The sequence below is a fragment of the Nothobranchius furzeri genome, chromosome 11, assembly GCF_043380555.1.
Source record: "Nothobranchius furzeri strain GRZ-AD chromosome 11, NfurGRZ-RIMD1, whole genome shotgun sequence".
In the NCBI taxonomy this organism is placed as follows: Eukaryota; Metazoa; Chordata; class Actinopteri; order Cyprinodontiformes; family Nothobranchiidae; genus Nothobranchius; species Nothobranchius furzeri.
The window spans coordinates 51,066,427-51,087,443 of record NC_091751.1 but is presented as its reverse complement, the minus strand read 5'-3'; the positions used below and the strand labels follow the sequence as shown (position 1 = coordinate 51,087,443).

The 21,017-nt window shown below is 41.5% G+C and overlaps 1 protein-coding gene across 10 annotated transcripts in view; it reads right to left on the bottom strand.

The window, feature by feature from the left end:
• Positions 1-21,017, bottom strand: part of LOC107383893 (adhesion G protein-coupled receptor L2) — a 113,689-nt gene that overhangs the window by 7,831 nt on the left and 84,841 nt on the right. For all 10 annotated transcript variants that reach the window (XM_015956771.3, XM_070541665.1, XM_070541664.1 and 7 more), the window contains 10 exons: positions 18,686-18,869; positions 17,047-17,169; positions 14,492-14,697; positions 11,821-11,994; positions 9,061-9,270; positions 8,072-8,292; positions 7,287-7,353; positions 4,962-5,053; positions 3,356-3,524; positions 480-608 (listed from right to left, as the gene is read on the bottom strand). In XM_015956771.3, coding sequence (XP_015812257.3) covers positions 480-608; positions 3,356-3,524; positions 4,962-5,053; positions 7,287-7,353; positions 8,072-8,292; positions 9,061-9,270; positions 11,821-11,994; positions 14,492-14,697; positions 17,047-17,169; positions 18,686-18,869 — 1,575 coding nt within the window. The remainder of the gene's footprint in view (positions 1-479; positions 609-3,355; positions 3,525-4,961; positions 5,054-7,286; positions 7,354-8,071; positions 8,293-9,060; positions 9,271-11,820; positions 11,995-14,491; positions 14,698-17,046; positions 17,170-18,685; positions 18,870-21,017) is intronic.

The window sequence follows — 21,017 nt, the reverse complement described above, 5'->3', positions numbered from 1 at the left end:
AACCAAGAAGATGACACAATCCTCTGTAACCTCCATGCACCTTTTCTCATTTAAAATGACACCAATGTACAAAATCCTGTAGGTGAATCTTTCTTTTGTACAATAAAAGTTAAGTCGGTGTTCAGCCTCCAAACATCTGACACAACGATGCTCCGAGACCTGTACTGTCGATACATCTGTTAAAAAAATCCCAAACCTTTTTTCTTGTCTTTTTGCTACCTTTTACATCTGTCTGGCCTCTGATGAGTACAAATATCTTTAAAGTTTGTTCTTCAAAGTAGCAAACACTCAAGAAAAGGCCAAATGCTTGTAGCTTAACTCACTGCAGGTTTCTTTCCCCTAAATATGTAGTGCTTTAACCAGAATTACCCTTCAAAGACATATAAAAGATGATAGAAAAAAAAATGTGCTTACTTAAAGAGAAGTTTACCACACAGTTTGCTAAATCCTAAACCCCTGTTTGATTCCCGCTGGCGTACCTGTGTAGCAGATGAGTAGCGGGCTGTGGATCGAGACGTGGCTGCCTTGGCGGAGCTGTGGGAACTCTCAGACGGAAGCGCACCACAACACTGGGATTGGTGGAAACATTTGCTGTACTCTTTCCGGACCTGCAGAGAAGTAAAAGATCAGGACAGTCTGAAGGTACAAACACACATAAGACACAAACTGTGACATATCTACCCCCTCACACCTCATGAGAGCTGCAAATCCCAAATCTTTATCAAATGCCAGCCAGCTGACAGCAGCTTAAATGCCATACCTGCAAGGACTGGGATAAGAGACAGTGTGCCACATGCTGCAAAATTAAAGCACAGCCATACTTACATCTTGAACCAAAAAAAAAAACAAAAAACTATCATTAGAGCTTTTAAAAATATCTGTATGTGTGTCTTTGGAAAGGAAAAGGTCATGCTTGTCTCTGTTGTGTGCAAAAATGCCTTTAAAGTTAATAAAAACATATATCCTGCTGTACGTTTAATTTGAGCCACAGTCTGAAAGAAGTATGTCTAAGTGTTGCCTGGTGTCCATTTGCAGCCCTCCGAGTCACTGGAAAAAAAAAAACCTCTTTGGCGTTACGTGATTTTATTGTGTACATCGGTTCCACATGATTAACCCTCTGGAGGCAGACGTTGCAGATTTGCAACATTAAAACCTACCTACCTGGTTACTCCACATACGTATTTCATGAGCATTTTTCCTTCAGAAGTACCCCTGAAGGACTTAGCTGTTCATCAGTTTATCAAAACTTATTTTGAGCCTGAGAGGGTTAAAACTGTTTTACCAATAAAACATTTCTCTTTCCTTCTACTAGTCAATCCAAAGTATTTTAATGATGTGAAACTGCTTAAAATCATACAGGCTCAACAGGATTTTTATGAACTAAAGTAACTAGATTTCATTAATGTCATCCAATTTTTAGTTGGATGATCTGAGCTTGAGGCTGGGGAGTGTGTGCCCCTGTCTCTCTAGACCAGTGGTACTCACTCCTGGTCTTGGAGAACCGGTATCCAGCATGTTTTTGTTGTTTCTCTACTCCAACACACCACATTCAGTGGTTGAATCGACTGTGCAGCAGCTCATCAAGCTCTGCAGGAGCCTGTTAATCACCTGCTGATTGAAATCAGATGTGTTGAAGCAGAGATTAAATTAAAATATGCTGGATACCGGCTCTCCAGGACAAGGAGTGAGTACCACTGGTCTAGACTAGGGATGCAACGATACCACTTTTTTCCAAACAGACACGATACAGATACTTGGATCTGAGTACTCGCCGATACCGATTACCATTACCGATACTTCTACCACACAAAAAAATGCAATAATATGGAATACAGATTTTATTTTCTGCTCTACTTTCAACAGGAAAAGACTGTGAGGTAGATAAAAAGTAAAATATATGAATGGAAATGATCGCAAAGCTAAAATATTAGGTGAACAGAAATGACAAGTTACAGTGAAGCCATTTTCAAGCAACTGCATTGGTATCGGTTAACTTTTACCGATACCGATACTGGTATTGGGACCAGCACCGATACCGATACCAGTATCGTATCGGTGCATCCCTAGTCTAGACCATGTTGCACATGCTCCCTGTCATTTCCATAGCTGTCATCCTAGTTGGAGACACTGCTGATTTGAACCCCAATGTCATGTTTTCTTTGCTCAATGCCAGCTTAAGAACTATACAAAACATTTTAGTACATATATATTTCATTTCATTAATAACACTTTAAATGACTGTAATCAATTTATATAGACTTTCAACATTTTAGAATGAGCGTCATGCTGGAAAATCTGTTTCATTCAACCAGTAATCAGTGTGCTGATTGATGAACAGAATCTTTTTAGTTACCCCAACAAGAAGGAATCAAGTGGTGCACTTTTAAGTTAGCATTACAGGTTAATTATATTCATGTTATGAACTTGATCCAATTGTGTAGAAACTAATTGTAGGGAATAAAACTTAAACAAACAAAGCATTTCTGTTTTTTCAGTGTAGGATGAAGAATTTTGTCTCTCCTGCAAGTTGATAATGTGGAGTAAAACTTTATAACACTTTTAACCTAACATTTCTACTAATATGCCCATTTGAACTCGGAAAAGTTAAATTGCAAAAAAGAAGAAAAATATATATATATTTATATATATTTACATATTGATATCATATAATTATTTTTCACTTTTATACACTTTTTGAGGCCTGTGAGTACTTTTAACTTGACAAATTTGATTGTCTTCTTGAAAAGTTGAGACATCCCTGGTCTAAAAACATCAACTGGTTCGTGGTTTTAAATTACTATTTTGAAAGACTAACAAAAGCAACAAATTTAGTAAGTAAGTAAGTAAGTAATCTTTATTTGTATAGCACCTTTCACAGGCAAAATCCACAAGGTGCTTCACAACATAGTAAATATTTGACTCCTAAAGAGCTGAAAATGAGCAACATTATTTAGCTTAACCTCCTGAAGCCTGAACCTGTATTTGATGTGATTTAAAAGAAAAAATACATCTAACTATTACAGAGTAGTCTACTCTCATTAACAGAAACAAAATTACAAATATTAAAATAAAATAAAATAAAAAATGGGTCTCATTTCCTATAAAAAAAGAAAGCAAACAAAACATTGTCATGTGTCTATAAATAATAACAAAAAGGTTGACACAGGGCCCTAGGAGGTTAAAAGATAATTTTTTAACTTCCACTATTTAAGAAAAATGTCTCCCTTCAATGAAATTCATTGATTTTAAAAATGAAGAAAAGTTAAATAAAGACAATTTTAAGATGCAAACAGCTTGATAAAAAAGTTACTCTTAACTTGTTGAATTAATAAAAAGACAAAAAAACAATTCTTACTTTTTTCTGCAGCAGGCAGTGGAAGATGAAGATGAACATCCCTTGCAAAGTGTTGAATATGGTGAAGAGGTAAGCCATCACAATCGATGATTCATTGAGGAAGAACAAGCCGAAAGACCATGTGAGTCCCAAAAGACAAAGCAAGGCAAACGCTCCCAACACCCATGACCTGCAAAAGAGGAGGAAGTGTGATATTATCAAGTAAAAAAAGAAAGAAAAGAACATAAACTTGGATCAGATGCGTCTTTGTTTTGTGTAGTTTCCCTACATGTGTAACCTCTTTTAGGCATGTTTTACTTGTGTAGAAATGCTGATAGACACAGTTTTGGCTTAAATGTTTCCATGGTCTTCCTCAGACTTGTTGGCTCAACTTTCTGCACGCACAGCAAGTGTTTTGGTCCCTTCTAGGAAAGCCTACAAGATGACCTAATAGTTTCAGTGACAAAAGCTGGTTGCAAGTGATGCACAAGAGAGGTGAGTCATCCAGAGGGAGATCCAGTAAGTCTGGAGAAGAGAGCAGAAACTGGCTGTCATCATGTCGCTAAAAAAAAGGAAGCTCTGCAGTCCGCGTGATTTTTGGGATTAGAAAAATTATTTATCCTTTTTTTTTCTTTAAAAGAAAATAAATTTCCAAAAAATGAAACACATGGCAGACACAAGGTAGACCCTAATTAATGACAGCTGATGAGTTTTTATAATGTGAAAAAAACAGCATTCACAAATATGTAAATTCTTTGTGCTAAAAACTAGCCAATTACAATCTTCGTTAAAAATGTTTTGGTTTGGACCAAAATCTGAGTAGCTGCCCAATAATCAAACACCCACGTTACGTATGCTGGCATGTCGTCAAGCATACAGTCGAACACGGCTCTAGGCTCTGAAGTGGTCAGGGATTTGTCGCATTATCAACCGAATGCAGCCCACTAGAAGCAAGAGGAGGGAAGACCCCCCTTACTCCCACCTCCTGAACACACACACGCACACACACACACACACACACACACACACACACACACACACACACACACACACACACACACACACACACACACACACACACACACACACACACACGTTTCTTTCACTCTGTTCACCATCTTGAAATCTACAGGACATGTGGTTGGGATCAGTCTTCCAAAGATGCCTATAAACTGTGCAAGCACAGGAGCAAAAAAGGAGAAGATGCCAAAGGTCGAAAACGCCGTTATGAAGAAATAAAACAGGCAATATACCCACCGTGTAGTGCAAATACCGAAATCATAAAATAAGCTAGAATGAAACCACCTACAGATCAAATCTGAAAGGGAAAAACGTTGGCCTGGTTGGGAAATCAAATAAACGAGGAGGTCAAATGCTGTTTCTGAAATTATAGCAGGAAGGCAGAAGAAGTGATGGTGCATATTATTTTTCCATTTCACAAATACTACCCTCCCCCTTCTCCTCTATTCACACACACACACACACACACACACACACACACACACACACACACACACACACACACACACACACACACACACACACACACACACACACACACACTCTCTCTCTGACAACATGCAACAACAGACCGGCCCTACTCGTCTCCTGGAGTGACACCCCTCACCTGATACCCCCCAGCCTGCTCGAGTCGGGTTTCATGGAGGTGGAATGCTTGACCATCTTGTAGATCGTCACCACCAGGAAGATGACATTGACCTGTCAAAACAGATGTGCATCAGGGTTAATAGACTGCACCGAGTAAAGACTCTACTTTCTTAAGTTAGCAGTGCAGGGTTACTAAGACACTACGATAGGGAGCTTTTAAGATCATTTTCTTTTAAATAAGAATAAACGACAGGCTCTAGAGTTACTCTAATAGTTTAAAAATGTGTCTTTAATGTTATGTATGAGCTATTAAAGAGGCCTTAAGAAAAGGTACTTTAATAATTAAAACTTCCTAGATTAAAGTTGCAACTGCAGAAGTAAGATCAATTAGATTTTAATCAGATTTTATCCTTGAAGCATAAAAAAAAGGAGTCTTTGTCGCAGTTTACAGCAAATTGTTGTGGTTTTGCTCCCACAGTAAGAAACACGCTCGTACCTTTAGTGGGAGGACCATGAAAATTTAATACCTCTGTGCTGATCAAGGAGCACCCTGACTTCCAAAGACAAAAATCAACAGTGAGAGGTTATTGCTCGGGCCTTCTTCGCACAGCTCAAGGCGTCGATGTGAGCCGCGTTCGCTGTTTATCTTTGTTCTCATGTTTGTCATTACGGTCGATCCCAAACACGGAGTGCAATTACACAAGATGAGAATGTACATGCCGCAAAGCCCAAACAAATCTAACACGTCACGGCTAAAAGCTTCAGGAAACATTCGGAGAGAGGAAAGTACGCAGCGGAATGCCATATTTTAGACGCGAGTTTAACCGGGGCCAGGAAAAAAAATACATTTAAGTGATTCAAGCCATACATCCAGAGAGGTTTCCATGCTCTCAGGATGTCTTTCTGTAAGCACCGCAGGGCCCAAAGCCACAAAGAAGGAAGGGAGGGGATGAGCTTCAGTTTGGCCCGATACCATATTTAACCTTTCAAATGCACTGCAGTAAATATTCTATGAAAAACAACCAATGCTGTGTGGATTCCTTTTATTTTTTTCATCTTTGTGTCATTAGAACTTCAGTTCCATTTCTGCTCAAATCATGCATTTTTAAAGCGCAACATACCTCCTGTAGATGTAGCTAAATAAAAAAGCATGAGTTTGCTAGAAAACAAACCGTGACAACGAGCGTCGAGTTTGGGGCGTAGCAGAGGCTTCGTTTTCCAAATATTCACCCACTTACAAGCAGAAAGGTGTTGATTGTATTGTCACAGCGCACAGATACGATCTGGAAAGCTACAAGGCAACAGAAAATAGTCAAAAAGAGGATGAGTGAAAAGCTGACGAACGGCTGCATCGACGAGTAAAGACGGGAGAAAAAGGAGTGGCAAAGAGGACAGAAAGAAGCTTTTAGATAATAAGGTTGTGTCTCTCCCAGCCACTGGGGCCAGTTTACGTCCGCATGAGTCGAGTAGCTGGAGATGCATTTAACACAGCCATGAGTGATGACATAGATCCAGTGAGACAGACAGACAGACAGACTGAAGCCGAGGCGAGAAGCTAGCAGGCACTCTGCAGAAAGCTGCAAGTGGACTCCCCCCCCCCCAAACAAGCTCGGTCTCTAAGGAGCCATCCGCCACAGTTTTCAGGTCTCTTACTTCTCTGCCAAATAAAGCACATAAAACTAGTGCTGCAGCTCCTCTCATGGCTCTGCATGTTCTTTCATGACCGCCGAACACATTTACATGTGCGCCGATGTCCGATGCGGATCGTATTTTCGTCTTCTTGCACTTGCATGTTGCGTGTCTGTGGATGTGTGTTGCGAACTCCGTGTACTCTGCATGAAATATTAAGAAGTGAAGATGGAGATGTCGGTGTGCGTGGATTGGCTGGGGATGTGTCATGATCCTCAGCAGGGCTATGTGCTTTGGTAATGGTTGTCTGGCCCACTCACTCATTACTTCCCTGTTCCCCAACCCCCCCCCCCCCCCCCCCCCCCCAAACATCACACTTGTTTTTCCACCGAGCAAATGACCTTCATGCCTGAAACGATTTCTCCTCTTGATTGCAGGAAGGAAGTATTCTCTAGTTGTAGTGAGAGGACCAGAAAGCTCGGCCTTGTTACTGCTCAACAATTCTGATTTCATAGGATTTCATAGCTGAGTGGACACTGATGTCCTCGTGTCAGCTATAATGGGACCACTATCCTTTCATGCAAATTGATCGGAGAAAGCAGAGCTAAGAGGCTGCCAGCACACACTGAGAGAAAATCTATAAACTGTTTTCAATGCTTCTCTCCAAAAGAAAAGAAAAATCATATCCCTATGCATGCACAAATTTAAAACGTACCACTATTATCAAGGTCACGGGTCCAATGAAGCTCCAGATGAAATGGTTATCCACTCTCAACCAGCATCTGCAGGATGCAAAAGGTGATACTTAGTTCATTGACTGATTTCATTGCCAAAACATAGTTGTATCTCATCGATCAGAGCACAGAAGAGCTGGCTACATGATAGGCCACAGCAGAAAAGCAACTCTTCTGACCGCAGTGGGGGGGGGGGGGGGGGGGGGTCTACTTTAAGGGGTTTTGGCTTAGAGCCACAAGGAGCTGCAGTGTAAAAGGCACTGGTCGTGACTTCACGGTCTACAAATGCACGCCGGTGTGTATCCAAGACCTGAATGCAGACAGGAAAAAGGTAAATCTGTTTTTATCAGGATGCACAAATGAAAAGAAGACTGGTGCTTTGAAATAAAAGATCACATTTTACTTTTATTCTCTAAATGAGAGGACTTTAGAAATCTTAACGCTTGGATAAAAACCAGCACAGAAGTGCAGAAACCTTTCACTGATCAGGGCAGTAATTATCCACTTGCAAAGAATAAAAGGCCAGTGCAGCTAGCCAGCGCATTCATTAATGCTGCTGTTAGACTCAGGCTCCTCTTTTAGCAGTGACGTGCTGTAAATTTTCCGGGGGGGGGGAACGACTCTTTTGTGATATTACTGTCATTAGCACAAACCATCCTTAACATGCTGTGGGGGCATGTCTCAATGGAGCTGCATGATATTTACCCCATCTTGGCAAAAATAAATAAAAAACCTAGAAGTATGCTTGCAAGCGTGGTAAACTTACACCTGCTGTGTGCCGTAGCTCATGTAGTCGATGGCTGCTGAGATGCCCACGACCAGAGCCGGGATGAGGTAGCCGCAGATGTAGTAATACTTCCTGCGTGAGAACTCGCTCTCGAAGACCTCGACCAGCATGAGGTAGAGCTGTACGCCCTCCAAACACATCCAGGTGAATGCAGCCAGAAAGCAAAAGTGGAGGACTCCGGCAATGATGGAGCACACCAGCTGATGGAGACAACACACACGCAGGAGGATGCAAAGAAGACAGAAAGAAGTTATTTCACTTTGTTTCTTAACTACCAAGAGAAATTACTTCACACCCACTCTGCCCAGAACACTGCTCTCCTCTGAGAAAGAGAATTTAGCATCTAATCATTTGCTTATTTCTATCAGATTAGAGCAAAAAGAACATCAAATATTGCCTGTGTTGCTTGGTGACCTCTTTTCTAAAATTACCTCCACAAGATGGACAGAATTCAATTTCAAGATGTTGCAGTCGCCTAAAGTAAAAGCAGCTTCTTTTTCTTTTCCAAAAGCACATTCGAAATCAACGGGATTCGTGTTAAGACAGTGAGATCTTAAGTGTGAATATCACGTTTAAATAATTAACTAGTTCAATAATTTATTGACATAATTTACCCACATCACATGAGAATGAAACATTGATGAAAATGCATATTTGGAAAGGCCAAACACTACAATTATTCATTTAGGAATTGAAAGGAGCGGTCTTCCTGCAAAAACAAGTGCAGAATTTAAGGTTTGCACGAAATTTTAAACAAATTAACACAATGACGAATATAGGAAATCTGCCTGATTAAAGCCTAGCAGCCACTGCAAGCACACTCTTGTTATTTTTAATTTAATGTGTTGATTTTTTTGTGTGGAGCACTTAAAAGAAAAATTAAGATGGAAATTCAGGCATGTAAAGGCTAATTACTTCAGTTGAGACAATTAAAATTAAATGCCGCCGGGGCATACTTTCCACTGTACCTTTGGTTCCGTCATGTTGATGCCCACAAGAAACAGAAGCTCTCCTATGAAGAGGTTGAGACAGAGGTTTTTGTGGATAGTGTTGCGGTCACTTTGCAGGCCTCTGAAGAAGCAGAAGGTGAAGAGGCTGATGGCCAGACAGACCAGAGATACAGCGATGCCCATCCTTGTGATGACGGTAAGAAGGAGCTCATGCATGCCTCCCTCCCTCTGCAGAAAAACACACACACACACACACACACACACACACACACACACACACACACACACACACACACACACACACACACACACACACACACACACACACACACACACACACACACACACACACACACAGGATGTTGAGTGACCTTCACATGAGAATAGGTGGCATTTAAGCATTTAATGTCTCCAGATTTGTTTCTATAGTCTTCAACTGCAGTTTAATGGAAACACTGATGAACGCAATTAAACTTCATTGTGCTCAGTTCTGAAAGAATAAAGATGTCTTTTTGCCATTGAATGTCTTGGTGAAGGAAAAGTAAGACTTCATCCATCCATTTTCTTCCACATGGGGGCAGCAGCCTAAGTAGGGTGTCCCAGACTTACCACTCCCCAGCCACTGGGGCCAGCTCCTCCGGAGGAATCATAAGGCCTGGAATATACTTGATTTTTAACCTTGAATTGATGCAGGCAGCAAGTTGCGTTTTGAACACATACTTGCTACTGCACTGCGTGTAGAACTAGGTGATTCAGCTAGGGGGCAGTGTTGAGATCTCAGTCCGGATAGAGCCGGGTTTGTGGCGTACAACCAAAATAAAATGGCATCAATAGAAGAGATCAGTAACTGGTTAATTTTGAGATCTCAGCAGAAAAAACCAGCAGCAATATCGTAGATGGTATGAAAGACCTCTAAAGCAGAGATGGAGTGTCTTGCTCATTTTGTTACCTCCGCCTACTGGTTACTTGTATATTGCGGTGTTCGAATGTGTTGCGTTTATTTTGGCAGACATGCACAAACAACGCGTCAAATCAACGTAAGTTACACAAAACAACCAATTTAAACGCATATGCGTCATTAAAAAGCTAGTATATTCTGGCCCTAAGGCATCCCCAGGACAGATGAGAAACTCCAGTGTAACCTGGATTTTCCTTTAGGTCTCCTCCTGGTTGGATGTGCCCAGAAAACCTCACCAAGGAGGCATCCAGGTGGCATCCTAACCAGATGCTTGGCTCCTCTTATTGTAGAGGAGCAGCGGATCTACTCCAAGCCCCTCCCAGATGACTGAGCTTCTCATCCTATCTCTAAGGGAGAGCCCAGCCACTCTGCAGAGAAAACTAATTTCAGCCACTTGTATCTATGATCTCATTCTTTTGGTCACTACTTAAAGGTCGTGACCATAGATGAGGGTTGGAATGAAGATTGACCGGTAAATCAAGAGCTTGGACTTCCGGCTCAGCTCTCTCTTCACCACGACAGACCTGTACAACGACCACATCACTGCAGATGCAGCACCGATCCAGCTATTGATCTCTCGATCCATCTTTCCCTCTCTCATGGGCAAGACCCAGAGATACTTAAACTCCTCCACTTGGGGCAAGACCTCATACCTGACCTGGAGAAGGCATTCTACCTTTTTCTGGTCTCAGATTTGGACGTGCTGATTTTTTGCCTGGCCGTTCTGTGAACCGCTCCAGAGAAAGTCTGAGATCACGGTCTGACACAATAAGACAACATCCCTTCTCAAATAATCCCAATTATTAGTAATTATTAATTCCCTAATTAATGTTTGTAAAATGTCTTGTCCTTTCTTTTCATTGAGATTATTAGCATTTGGTCAAACACTGAAGACCCAATCAAACACAAATGAACTCGACTCCATTTGGCACTCAAACCCAAGTTCAGTCATCATCTTACCCAGCACATGCTGCAGAAAGTGACATCAGTAGGAAAGAAATGACCTCAAACAGCTGCAACCACGTGCGTAACGATTTTCAACCATGAAGTGACTCAGAAAAGATCTAAAACTGAGAGCGTTTCATGGTGGGCACCAGGCAGTTAGAGGAAAAAAAGAGACTTGACCATACGAAATATGACTCAAAGACACGGTGGCCTGAAAGTGAGGCAATTCCTCCTGTGATATTTGTAATTACATTGAGGTTAGGAGTTACTGTTGGGGTGATATGTAGGGGGATTGGTGTGAGGCTTAGCCCAGCCTCTGGGTTCTGGTTTCAAGATGTGGTTAAGATTGATGTAAAGACAGATGAGAGGCACAGAGTTCAGGAGTTGGAACATACTATTAAACAAACCACATACTTATCCTCTACATTTATTACTGGCGGGGTCTCGCTACACATGCTATTTATCATGTAATTGGATTGTAATTGCATTTAGCTATAAAACAGATTCTGCACCACTACATAAGAACTGGAAACACCAGTTAAATTCAACTGTTTCCCATGATACTCAGGTAGGCAGGCATGGAGGAGGAGTATTAACGCACGAACTGCAGGTAAAACATAATTACTTCTGATAACACTATGCCACTTCCTATCCTGATCCACAGTGTTGCTCTTTAAAAATGACAGCCCGCTGCCTTTTCTGCAGCCTTCCTCTCTACTCTTACCTTCTCCTCCAGCTATAATCTAATTATCTCCTCTGAAAAGCCAATTTTGCTCTTGCCATGTGTGCACAAATCATGCGGCGGGACAGGAGGAGGAACAGCTAATTGAGAAAGAAAAATAGCCCAAGCAAACCACAAGGTGAGGGCCACTTACCACATTTCCCCGATGAGCCATGAGAATGGCGAAGTTGGTCAAGTGACTGCAGGAGCAAGTGGTGTGGCTCTTATTGGTTTCTAACAGTTTGCAGCCCTGAGTGGACCAGTATCCCATCATGCTTCGCTCGGAGTAATTCCAGAAGGAGCAGTTGGGGTTGTAATAGTTTTCCTTCTACAAAGCACAAATAAAAAGAGAAAAAAGATATTCAGTGTGAGAGCTTTGAAGGTTTGAATGGACTTTAATACCACTTGCATTTTTTATGTATTTAACTTCAAATTGCATGAAGTCGCATCTTTATCCAGTCTGTAATTGTTTGACCTGGTGTTGCCAAGGAGATTCAATAACTAAAAATTATTAATGGGGCAGTTCTGATCTACTGAAGTAAGTTTCTATGGAAATGATTGAAGAATTATCTTAATTCTTGTTGATGGATATGAATGATCTCAATTTGGGAAAACTGTAATAAGTTCTGATCAGATATGTGAACAAGCTGCTAGTCACAGGTAGTTATGATGTGGTATCACATCTGTAATCTGAGAAATATCACAGCAATTCATCTGGGCACTATTTATATACCTTTACACTGCAAACACTTTCAGAAAGCAAATAACCACAGTTCTATATAAATTGCACTACAGTGTGATGCAAAGTTAAAAGGTTTATGCAATAGTGTTGAAATGAGCAGCTATGGCATTTTTAAGATTAAAATTAGTTTGAAAAGTAGAAATCCATGGGCTCTAGCCAGCTCTGACAAGCCGTCAGCTTCTGCACTACAATAACCGATTTTCAGAAAGTTAAAAGCCTTTTTTTAGACATACACATTTATTTTTAGAAAAAAAGAAAAACATCAGCAAAAACAGCACTTCCTGAAATAAAATAATATTTTAAATATGATCAGATGTTCTTGTTTTAAGCTAAAACATCTGCAGATGGGGTAATAAAATGTTGGTTAGCTAGAATTATTACAACTAGCAAAATAATCCAACTGTTATTTACTAAATATGTATTTGCTAGTCTTACCCCAAAATTCCACTATCTCCGCTCCGTTCCGCCCCCGCTTTCCGCTGCCGCTCGCTTCCGAACTCAAATTATACTATACCCGCTCTACAACGGCTCCGACCCGGTGCGGAGACCTGAGGTGCGCAAACAGGCATGCGTGGGATTTTTGAGATCTTGCGATACAGTCCGAGCAATAAACGCGGAAGTTAGATCCAAACACCCGTTGTGTGGGAGAAGCATCGAAATGAACAGTTTAATCTGCCCAACATTTGTGTTGAGAGATCAGCAGTGTTTGGATCAACAAAGGGTGACTACTTTGATAGTAGAAACTGCATTTATGGCTTACTTTTGTGCATTTAAAGTTCAACTGCCATTGATAGTTGTTAAAAGTTGTTAAACCTGTGCATATGAAACAAACAAAAAAAAAACGCTTTTTGTTTATCGATTTATTGTGAAATAATGGAAGTTGTGCTTGCGCCTTTTCCTGTTGGACGGTTGTGATTTCTGTCCATTGACTGCGGAGGTGCTCCGGCGTCCGCGGATGACGGAACGGCGGGCGGCCGCAGTAGTGGAACAGCTCTGATTGACTACAACAGGACCGTTTTTGCTGCGGAGTTCGTGCCGGAGCAGAGCGGAGATAGTGGAATTTTAGGGTTAGGAGCAACTTTAGCTTACCCCATTAGCAGATTTTTTTTTATTTCAAAATATTTACCGAAATTTCAAGTAGGGTTGTTTTTTGAAGATAAAATATATTTAATTTTTATTTAAACTAAAGTAAAATAACAAGGCTTTTTACTTATTAGAAAATCTGTATTTGCAGTGTTTCATGGTTAACCTCTATTTCTCCAAACTGAGGTTGTTCACAGGGCTATTCACAATAGCAGAGATTGTAACATTTCATAGCCCAACTTCAAAAGACCATGATGTTTATTTTAACTTGTAGGAATGTTATTAATAGTTTCAAACACAAAGCTATCATGTCTTATTGTGAGTCTGGTAAATCCTAATTACACCAACGACACACTATTATAGTATGAATGGGTTCTCTCTAAACACACAGTGGTTTGCATTTGAAACTCGGTTCCCAAGGCAGGTTAATCATGCTGATTTTTGACCAGCCCCCTCCCTTTTAACATACTTGAGTTCACAGACTATTACTGTAATGGATTTAAAGGTAATCTTAACAGATAATCCTAACATGTGTTGTGTGTTATGAGCACTCTGATCTGCTCGGAAGCATGTTGAGACCGCATAAATCATAAAGCTGTGCTTTCAAATGTGTCAAATTTCTTGGTCTGACTTCTGGGAACAAATACTTTCTGTTGAATGTGATATTTAGCCAATCAGCACACAAAGTAATGAAAGCCCGCACCACCCTAACTCCTCTGCCATGTTTGTTTACTACAAAGTCACATTTTGTCTCGTGAGATTTCCTGTTTGAGCAGTTAATGTCCATGAGTGAAAGTTCTTTTTGTGTAGTATTTGCTGATTTACTGCTAGATATGTGATTATTTATCAGCATGTGTGTGGTCTCTCATGATTTTAAGATCGACTGACAATTAAAAAATCCTGCTGTGTGAACCGGGCTTTAAATTGAAAGGCAGTGACACCACGAGGATATTTTTCACAGTTTAGCTCTGTAGCAGTCAAACCGCAGGAGGAGGCTTACATCCAGGTGCTCCAGAGTGAAGATCACCGGGTCAGCGACAAAAACACGGCTGGACTCCTTTGTGATGGAGGCTGACAGGATGTGGGAGTTGACAGTGAGGGAGAGATTGTGTTTGGTGAGATCTCCCATTCCTCTCAGTGTGGCGTTTTCTGTGCTGAGGAACTGACCCAAGTGTTTGTAGAGCACAAACACCAGCTTGGCCACACCTGCAACTCAAAATAATGAAATCAAAACACGGCAGAAAGTAAATTCACACTTATAGAGTTAAAAGTTCAAACTGAAAAAAATCCCCAGCATTTATTCAATTATGTATATCCTAAACATTAATCAGCTCATTGCTTCTCTTTGACATAGCACAAAGCGCTGAAGTGTTGATGTTTTACTCATTCAAAGCACAGAGACGGATGAGAAGCTGAGCTTTGTTGTTCAGCACTATAAGCTCAATTCCCTTTCAGTAAATAATTGCATTTAGAAATTTTTTTTGGGTTAAAGTAAACACAATGCTTCACTTTGCACAGTTCAACTCACATGACGTGCATTATATACTTGCCTATTTAAAGGTGTGGTGCACTCATTTAATCAATGCATTTGCTGTGTTCTCTAGTAGGAATGATTACCTTGTAAGTTGTACTCTAGGTACAAAAAAGCCCTGGGGTCTCATTTATCAAACATTGCACAGAATTCTTACTAAAACCGTACTGAAGCTCAGCAAAAGAAAAAGTACTTACGCCGAGTAGGTTTGTGATCTATCAAACATGGAGTACACACAACTGCACACAATCTCTGCTTCATAAATCAGAAACTTTCTAGAATGTTTCTCAGCTGCTTTTTAGTCATATCCCGCCCTCACCACACCTACTTACTCCCATAAATAGTCAATGCAAAGTTCGTTGAGGATCTCATGCATATACATAAGCCGACTGTTGCAGTGCTCCGCCAATGACATGGTGACCGTAGATCAAGGCAGATCAAGGAAGCGCAATTTCACAGAAGCAGAAATTGAGGTACATGTGCGTGAGGTGGAGAAATGAAAGGAAGTGCTTTTGCAAAACAAATAAGAGAAAATCCACGGAGTGGCACAGCATTGCTGAAGCCGTCAATGCTGAGTTCTTCAGAGAGATCTGTGGCGGATATTAAAAAAATGGTCCAATCGGGAATCAATCTCCAGACTACCAGGTGAAAGTCACGCGCGCTAACCAGTCAGCCAAACGGAGATCTCCCCTGTTCAACTAGCCAGGGTGCATGATCAATTGGGTCACAGTGACAGGGCACACACACTGTCAAAGACGCATGACATTCTGCCTCAATCTGTCCCCCTGCTGATATTCTGCATTCCGTATTCTGTGCTTCAGGCTGTGTGTGTGTGTGTGTGTGTGTGCGCGCGCGCATGTGTGTGTGTGCGTGTGGGGGGTCTTGTTCCGTGTGAAAACGAAGCAGTACAAGTGATAATGCTGCAGGATTTCATAATTTTATCCTTCTCAGCAGCAGCACTGCAGATGCTCTCCATGTCCAAAATGTGTGTAAGCAAGGTCCTTAGTCAAATTAAAGTTGCGCACATTTTCCCGCTAAGTTTTCTTTCATAAATCCCAAAGTTTGTGTGGAAACTTGCTTACTCAGTTTTCCGACCCCGTTTTGTGCGTAAGCAAGCTTGATAAATGAGGCCCCTGGTGTGCCTGTTCCAGAACCTGCATTGCCAAATCAGAGCTGAGCTTCAGACGGTCTTACTTCCTGATATTTGGACCTCTCACATCTGATTGGTTAACAGCAATGCAACCCTACCGCTGACTCCATTTACTTTGTAACACTGATATTTTATCTACACAGGTAACACAAGCCTGGAGGAGTTTTGCCATGTGGTGGAGTTGCTAACGCTAACAGTTAGCTTCTCCTAGCCTAGACATTCTCTGTTGTTTCCTGGACACTAAACCAACAACAGCCTTCCCTGTGTGATGTCACACTGTCAGGCTTTTCAAATCCTAGCGTTTCACCGTCTATTTTCTATCAGAAGCTAATGCAGGAGACAGCTGTAGAGACTATTTTCATGTTCAACCTGCATGAAAATCTCAGAGTGGCCGATTATTATCAGAAATAATAATAATAATTAATTAATGGGTTTTCAGTGAACCACACCTTCAGATCATTTATTACTGGATTTAGTAAAGAGTAAATCCTCAGGATTTTTGTCCTCAGTCACAAATAATCTTAAAATCAAACAGAAAAATTTGAAGTGATAATTGTTTTAATCTTTTTCTTGGGGACTAATTTGTTACTTGGAATTATTTACACACAGCTGTTACACACTCAGTGAATATTTAAGACTTATTTTTGAAACTTGCTTATTAAATTATACTCCCATAGATTCACAGCTCGAAAAAGATCAAATAGTGTTAATTTGCCAGTAAGGAAATGGAAAACAACCTTGCGGAGATCAGCTTTAATTTGAAATTTCTCTACATTTCCCTAAACAATATATAATCAAATTAAAACCAGTATTCTGCACCATCTTGTGACACATCCCCAGAAGGTATACACTTGTAAATGTGCTGTTTTCTCACCGTTTTTGCTGTTGACTTTCACTGTGTTGGAGGAAAGCTGAAGACTGGCTCCCCCCTTGCTCGTCTGTGGAAACCTGAAGTCCTGCACCTGACCGTCCGTGCTTATCACATAAACGTCCAGCACTGAGGGACAACAGGAAGTAAGCAAAGGGATAACAAACAGAAAAGTATGACTCACGGGCATCATTTTAAAAGCTTTTTCCTTTATTCAATAGAGTTCCACCGTTGAGGCCCAGTGGTGTGCCTGTAAAGGCTCGACGTTCACTATAACAGTAACAGAGTCGAGCCTTATAGGCAAAATCCCGCAGGGTGTCATTTACTCTAAAAAACCATGTCACTAAGCTGTTTTCTGGCATTGTGAAAGCCTCGAAGGCAAGAGCAAAGGAAAAATAACGACAAGGGCTGCGCTGGAGGATGAGTAAACGCGAGCACACAGCCGACTGCAGCATGAATGTCAAATATTCATAGGATCAAACATATCATTGAGCTTTTACTTTAACTTTTTCCCCGTGGGTTCAGATAACTCCAGGCTGGATGAGCAAATCTCTGAAAATCCTCCAAATTCCTGCAGCCCCTCTCTCTCTCTCTTGCACGCCAGCTGCCGGGTGGTGCTCCCTTTGATGTGTGAAATTACTAAAGGGTCAGGAGGACGTAGGTTTCAGCACACTCCTTCCCATCAGAAACGGCCTCACTTCTGCAGATAGATGCCTTCTGACAGACATAGATGAGGAATTGTTCTCCGGTTGCTCTTCTCTTTCCATCTACCTTTCAGCTCCAGCATTCTCGCTTTTCCCCTTCTCTCTTTTCATCTTGTCCTTGATTCTTACCCGCAGAAACAATTTATGTTAGGAAAAACCTGCTAACTAGAGAAAACAATCATTTTCGTTTTCTGTAACTGCGAGAAAGGTCAGGTGCGCTTTCTCTAAGATAGCACTTTTTCTCATGTGGGTGTATTGTTACTCCCTCACCCAAAAATTACCTTCCCTACAGATAAACGAGAGCTCCGCAAGCTCATGAGCACTGCCTGAATCCAGCATTTAAAGTCAGCACACAGCACATTGCACAAATGTATTAATCTGTGCCTTTTTGTAAAGAGAGAAGTAGCCGTTATCAGCATAGCTAACTGCTGCTTAATAGGAAAAGCTCGGAGAAAAAGTCGACAGAGAGCCGTCTGAATGGAACAGCGCCATTCAACTGGTGTCTTTGTTTTCCCCCGGAGGTCTGGACAGTTCATCTCACAGCACATGTTCAAATGAGCTGACGTTACAATGAAAGATTAAAAATCAATGAGACGTAAGACAAAAAAGGGTGAGTGAGGAACCATAACCATAGCAACAAAGAGCTCCGAGCAGAAACATGATAGTTCACACCACAAAGCTGAATGCAATGAATAAAACCGCTTCACTAATAAACTGCCTTTCTCTCTCTCTCTCTGTGTGTGTGTGTGTGTGTGTGTGTGTGTGTGTGTGTGTGTGTGTGTGTGTGTGTGTGTATAACGTCAGGTCTTTCATTGAGACTTTGACGAGATTAGATGTGACCATTTAAAAATATTTTTCCTAATAAGAGAGGCTGGCTAATTGGAACAAAGAAGCTATCATAAGCGGTGAAATAAAAACCTTTCTGCTCTGCGTGGACTTACTGATATTCTCCGCGGGCACTTTCACGATGGCAGGCTCGATGAGGTTTTCTGCGAGGACGAAAGCCCCTTCCTCCAGCGTGTCCAGCAGCATCGTGGCGGCGTGCGTTTGTTCTGTGGCATTCATGTCCTTCCAGGACTTTAGCGCTTCTGACCTCAAGAGGTTGTCAACAGTGTCCACAATTGCCTGTATCCATGGAGACAAGGGGAATGTCAGCTTGCTGTTGCCTCCCATCACAACTTGAGTATAACAGCAGAGTACTTGGAAGTGGGAAACAAATGTTGGGAGAGAACATGGATGGCCAACAGTGACAGTGACAAACACTGAAACTGAAATATCAAGATGACTCTGACGGAAATCACAAGGGTTTATTGAGGATAAGTAAAATAATCATGAAGGAATTCGCTCTTTCTGAATAATTCTATAATAAACGAGCTTCTCAGATGCAAAGAGATTTTAAAGAGGTCCTCCACTCATATTTTTAACACATTTGCAGCGGCCTATAGTGGGAATGAAAGCTGCAAGTCGTACTCTGGGGAAAAAAGCTCAGAAGCACCTGTTTCAGCGTAGAAGATTCAGCTGGAGGGGAAAGTAGCTTCAGACGACAGGATTTAGACTCTTATTTCCTGATTTTTGGACATCTTGCTTCTGATTGGCTAACAGCAATGCAACTCTACCACTCACTGTTCGCTCTGCAACACTGATGTTTTATCTCCACAAATAACACAAGGCTGGAGGAGTTCTGCTGCATGGTGGAGTCGCTAATGGTTAGCTTCTACTAGCCGAGACATTCCTGGACCCTAAACCAACAACAGACTTCCCCGTCGTGAGCCAAGATGGGTGAGTTCATGAATGTTAAGTGACAGTGTGATGTAGATCTTTCAGGGTTTTCAAATCCTAAAGTTTCACCATCTAGGAGGTGTAGGAGACTATTTCCTTGTTAAACTCTGAGTGACTGATCATTTTCAAATATAATAATGAGTAATAAATATAATAAAAATGTTTTCTGAGTGAAGAACCTCTTTAAGAAATATGCACAATAAGTTTCACCGAGCAAATCTGCCCATTGAATTCTTACATTTAAGCAGCCGTTTTCCCCCAGAAAACCCACTCAAGCTTCCACAACATGGTCCTCTGACACTACTGTCCTGGAGGAAAAGGGGGATTATTATGAAATCTGTGTCCAAAGTAGTGGTCTAAGTCCAAATAAGAGAAGGGGGTATGCTTGTTTTCAATAGCAATCCTTTAATTTCCTGCTTTCTGATAAGCTCTAAGTATAAGCACAACATTCCAGCAAACCCACACAAGTATCATATGCTGATAAAACAGGAGTTTCCTCTGACCCTTGGATGGATGAGTTCATGACCTCAGGCCGGCAAAATTAGGAAACAACACCAGTAACCTCGCCTAAATCCCTCGACAACTCCAAGATCTAGAGCAGGTTTGTGTGGGGTAACTCAGAGTGACAATTTAGCCATAGGTGCCATTAGCCACAGCGAGACCCACCACAATACTGATAATTAACCACAACGAGCCCCCATTTGCTGCACTAATTAGTCACAGCAGCCTTTATCCAAAACACTAATTGACAAGTGACAACATTATGCGTATGTTTGGACTATAAACACAAATGGACCAAAGTCTGCATCGGTGGGAAGATTAACCACAAAATCTAGCCACAGAGCGCATGGTAACCACAGCAATAATGACTGTATCCAGACGCAGGGCTCTCGGCGTGTCTTTATATTTTGGTTTCCAGCCCAAAAATCAATCTCTACAGCTCCGACCTTGCAGGCAGCTTGAAGCGAGCGTGCTGTGACTGTGACCAGAGTGCCTTCTGTGTATGTAAGAGAAAAAGCCATAGAGACAAGCAGAGGGAATTACAGGGTAGGCGTCATTACAATCAGACAGACACTAAATGGCCTTCCCCCCACCTACAGGTAAGCCGTCCACAAAAAGAAATCCATAAAATCCAAAAGCAGAACAGAAAAGGAATGTCTGTCTTTAATTTGTCTTGTGAGGAAAGGAGCTGTCTTCCAACTGAATCCTCTTTAAGTCCCGCCCGGGTGGAGGTCAGTTTACAAATCACAGGGGTTCAACCAGGCAGAGGGGGGTTGTGGTTGGGAACCATATGGTGAGAGCTCACTGAACAGCACGGTCAACACTCAAGCTGCTCTGACAACGGGAGCGGCAGAAGATGACGATCCCGCTGACTAACACTACCGGTAGTTTGCACTGTAGCTGTGACAAACAGGAGGAAAATGATGTGCTCTGCAACCCTGGCCTCTAATAGACGCAACTCTAGTCTAATTAAATTTCTAATTTATAGATGGG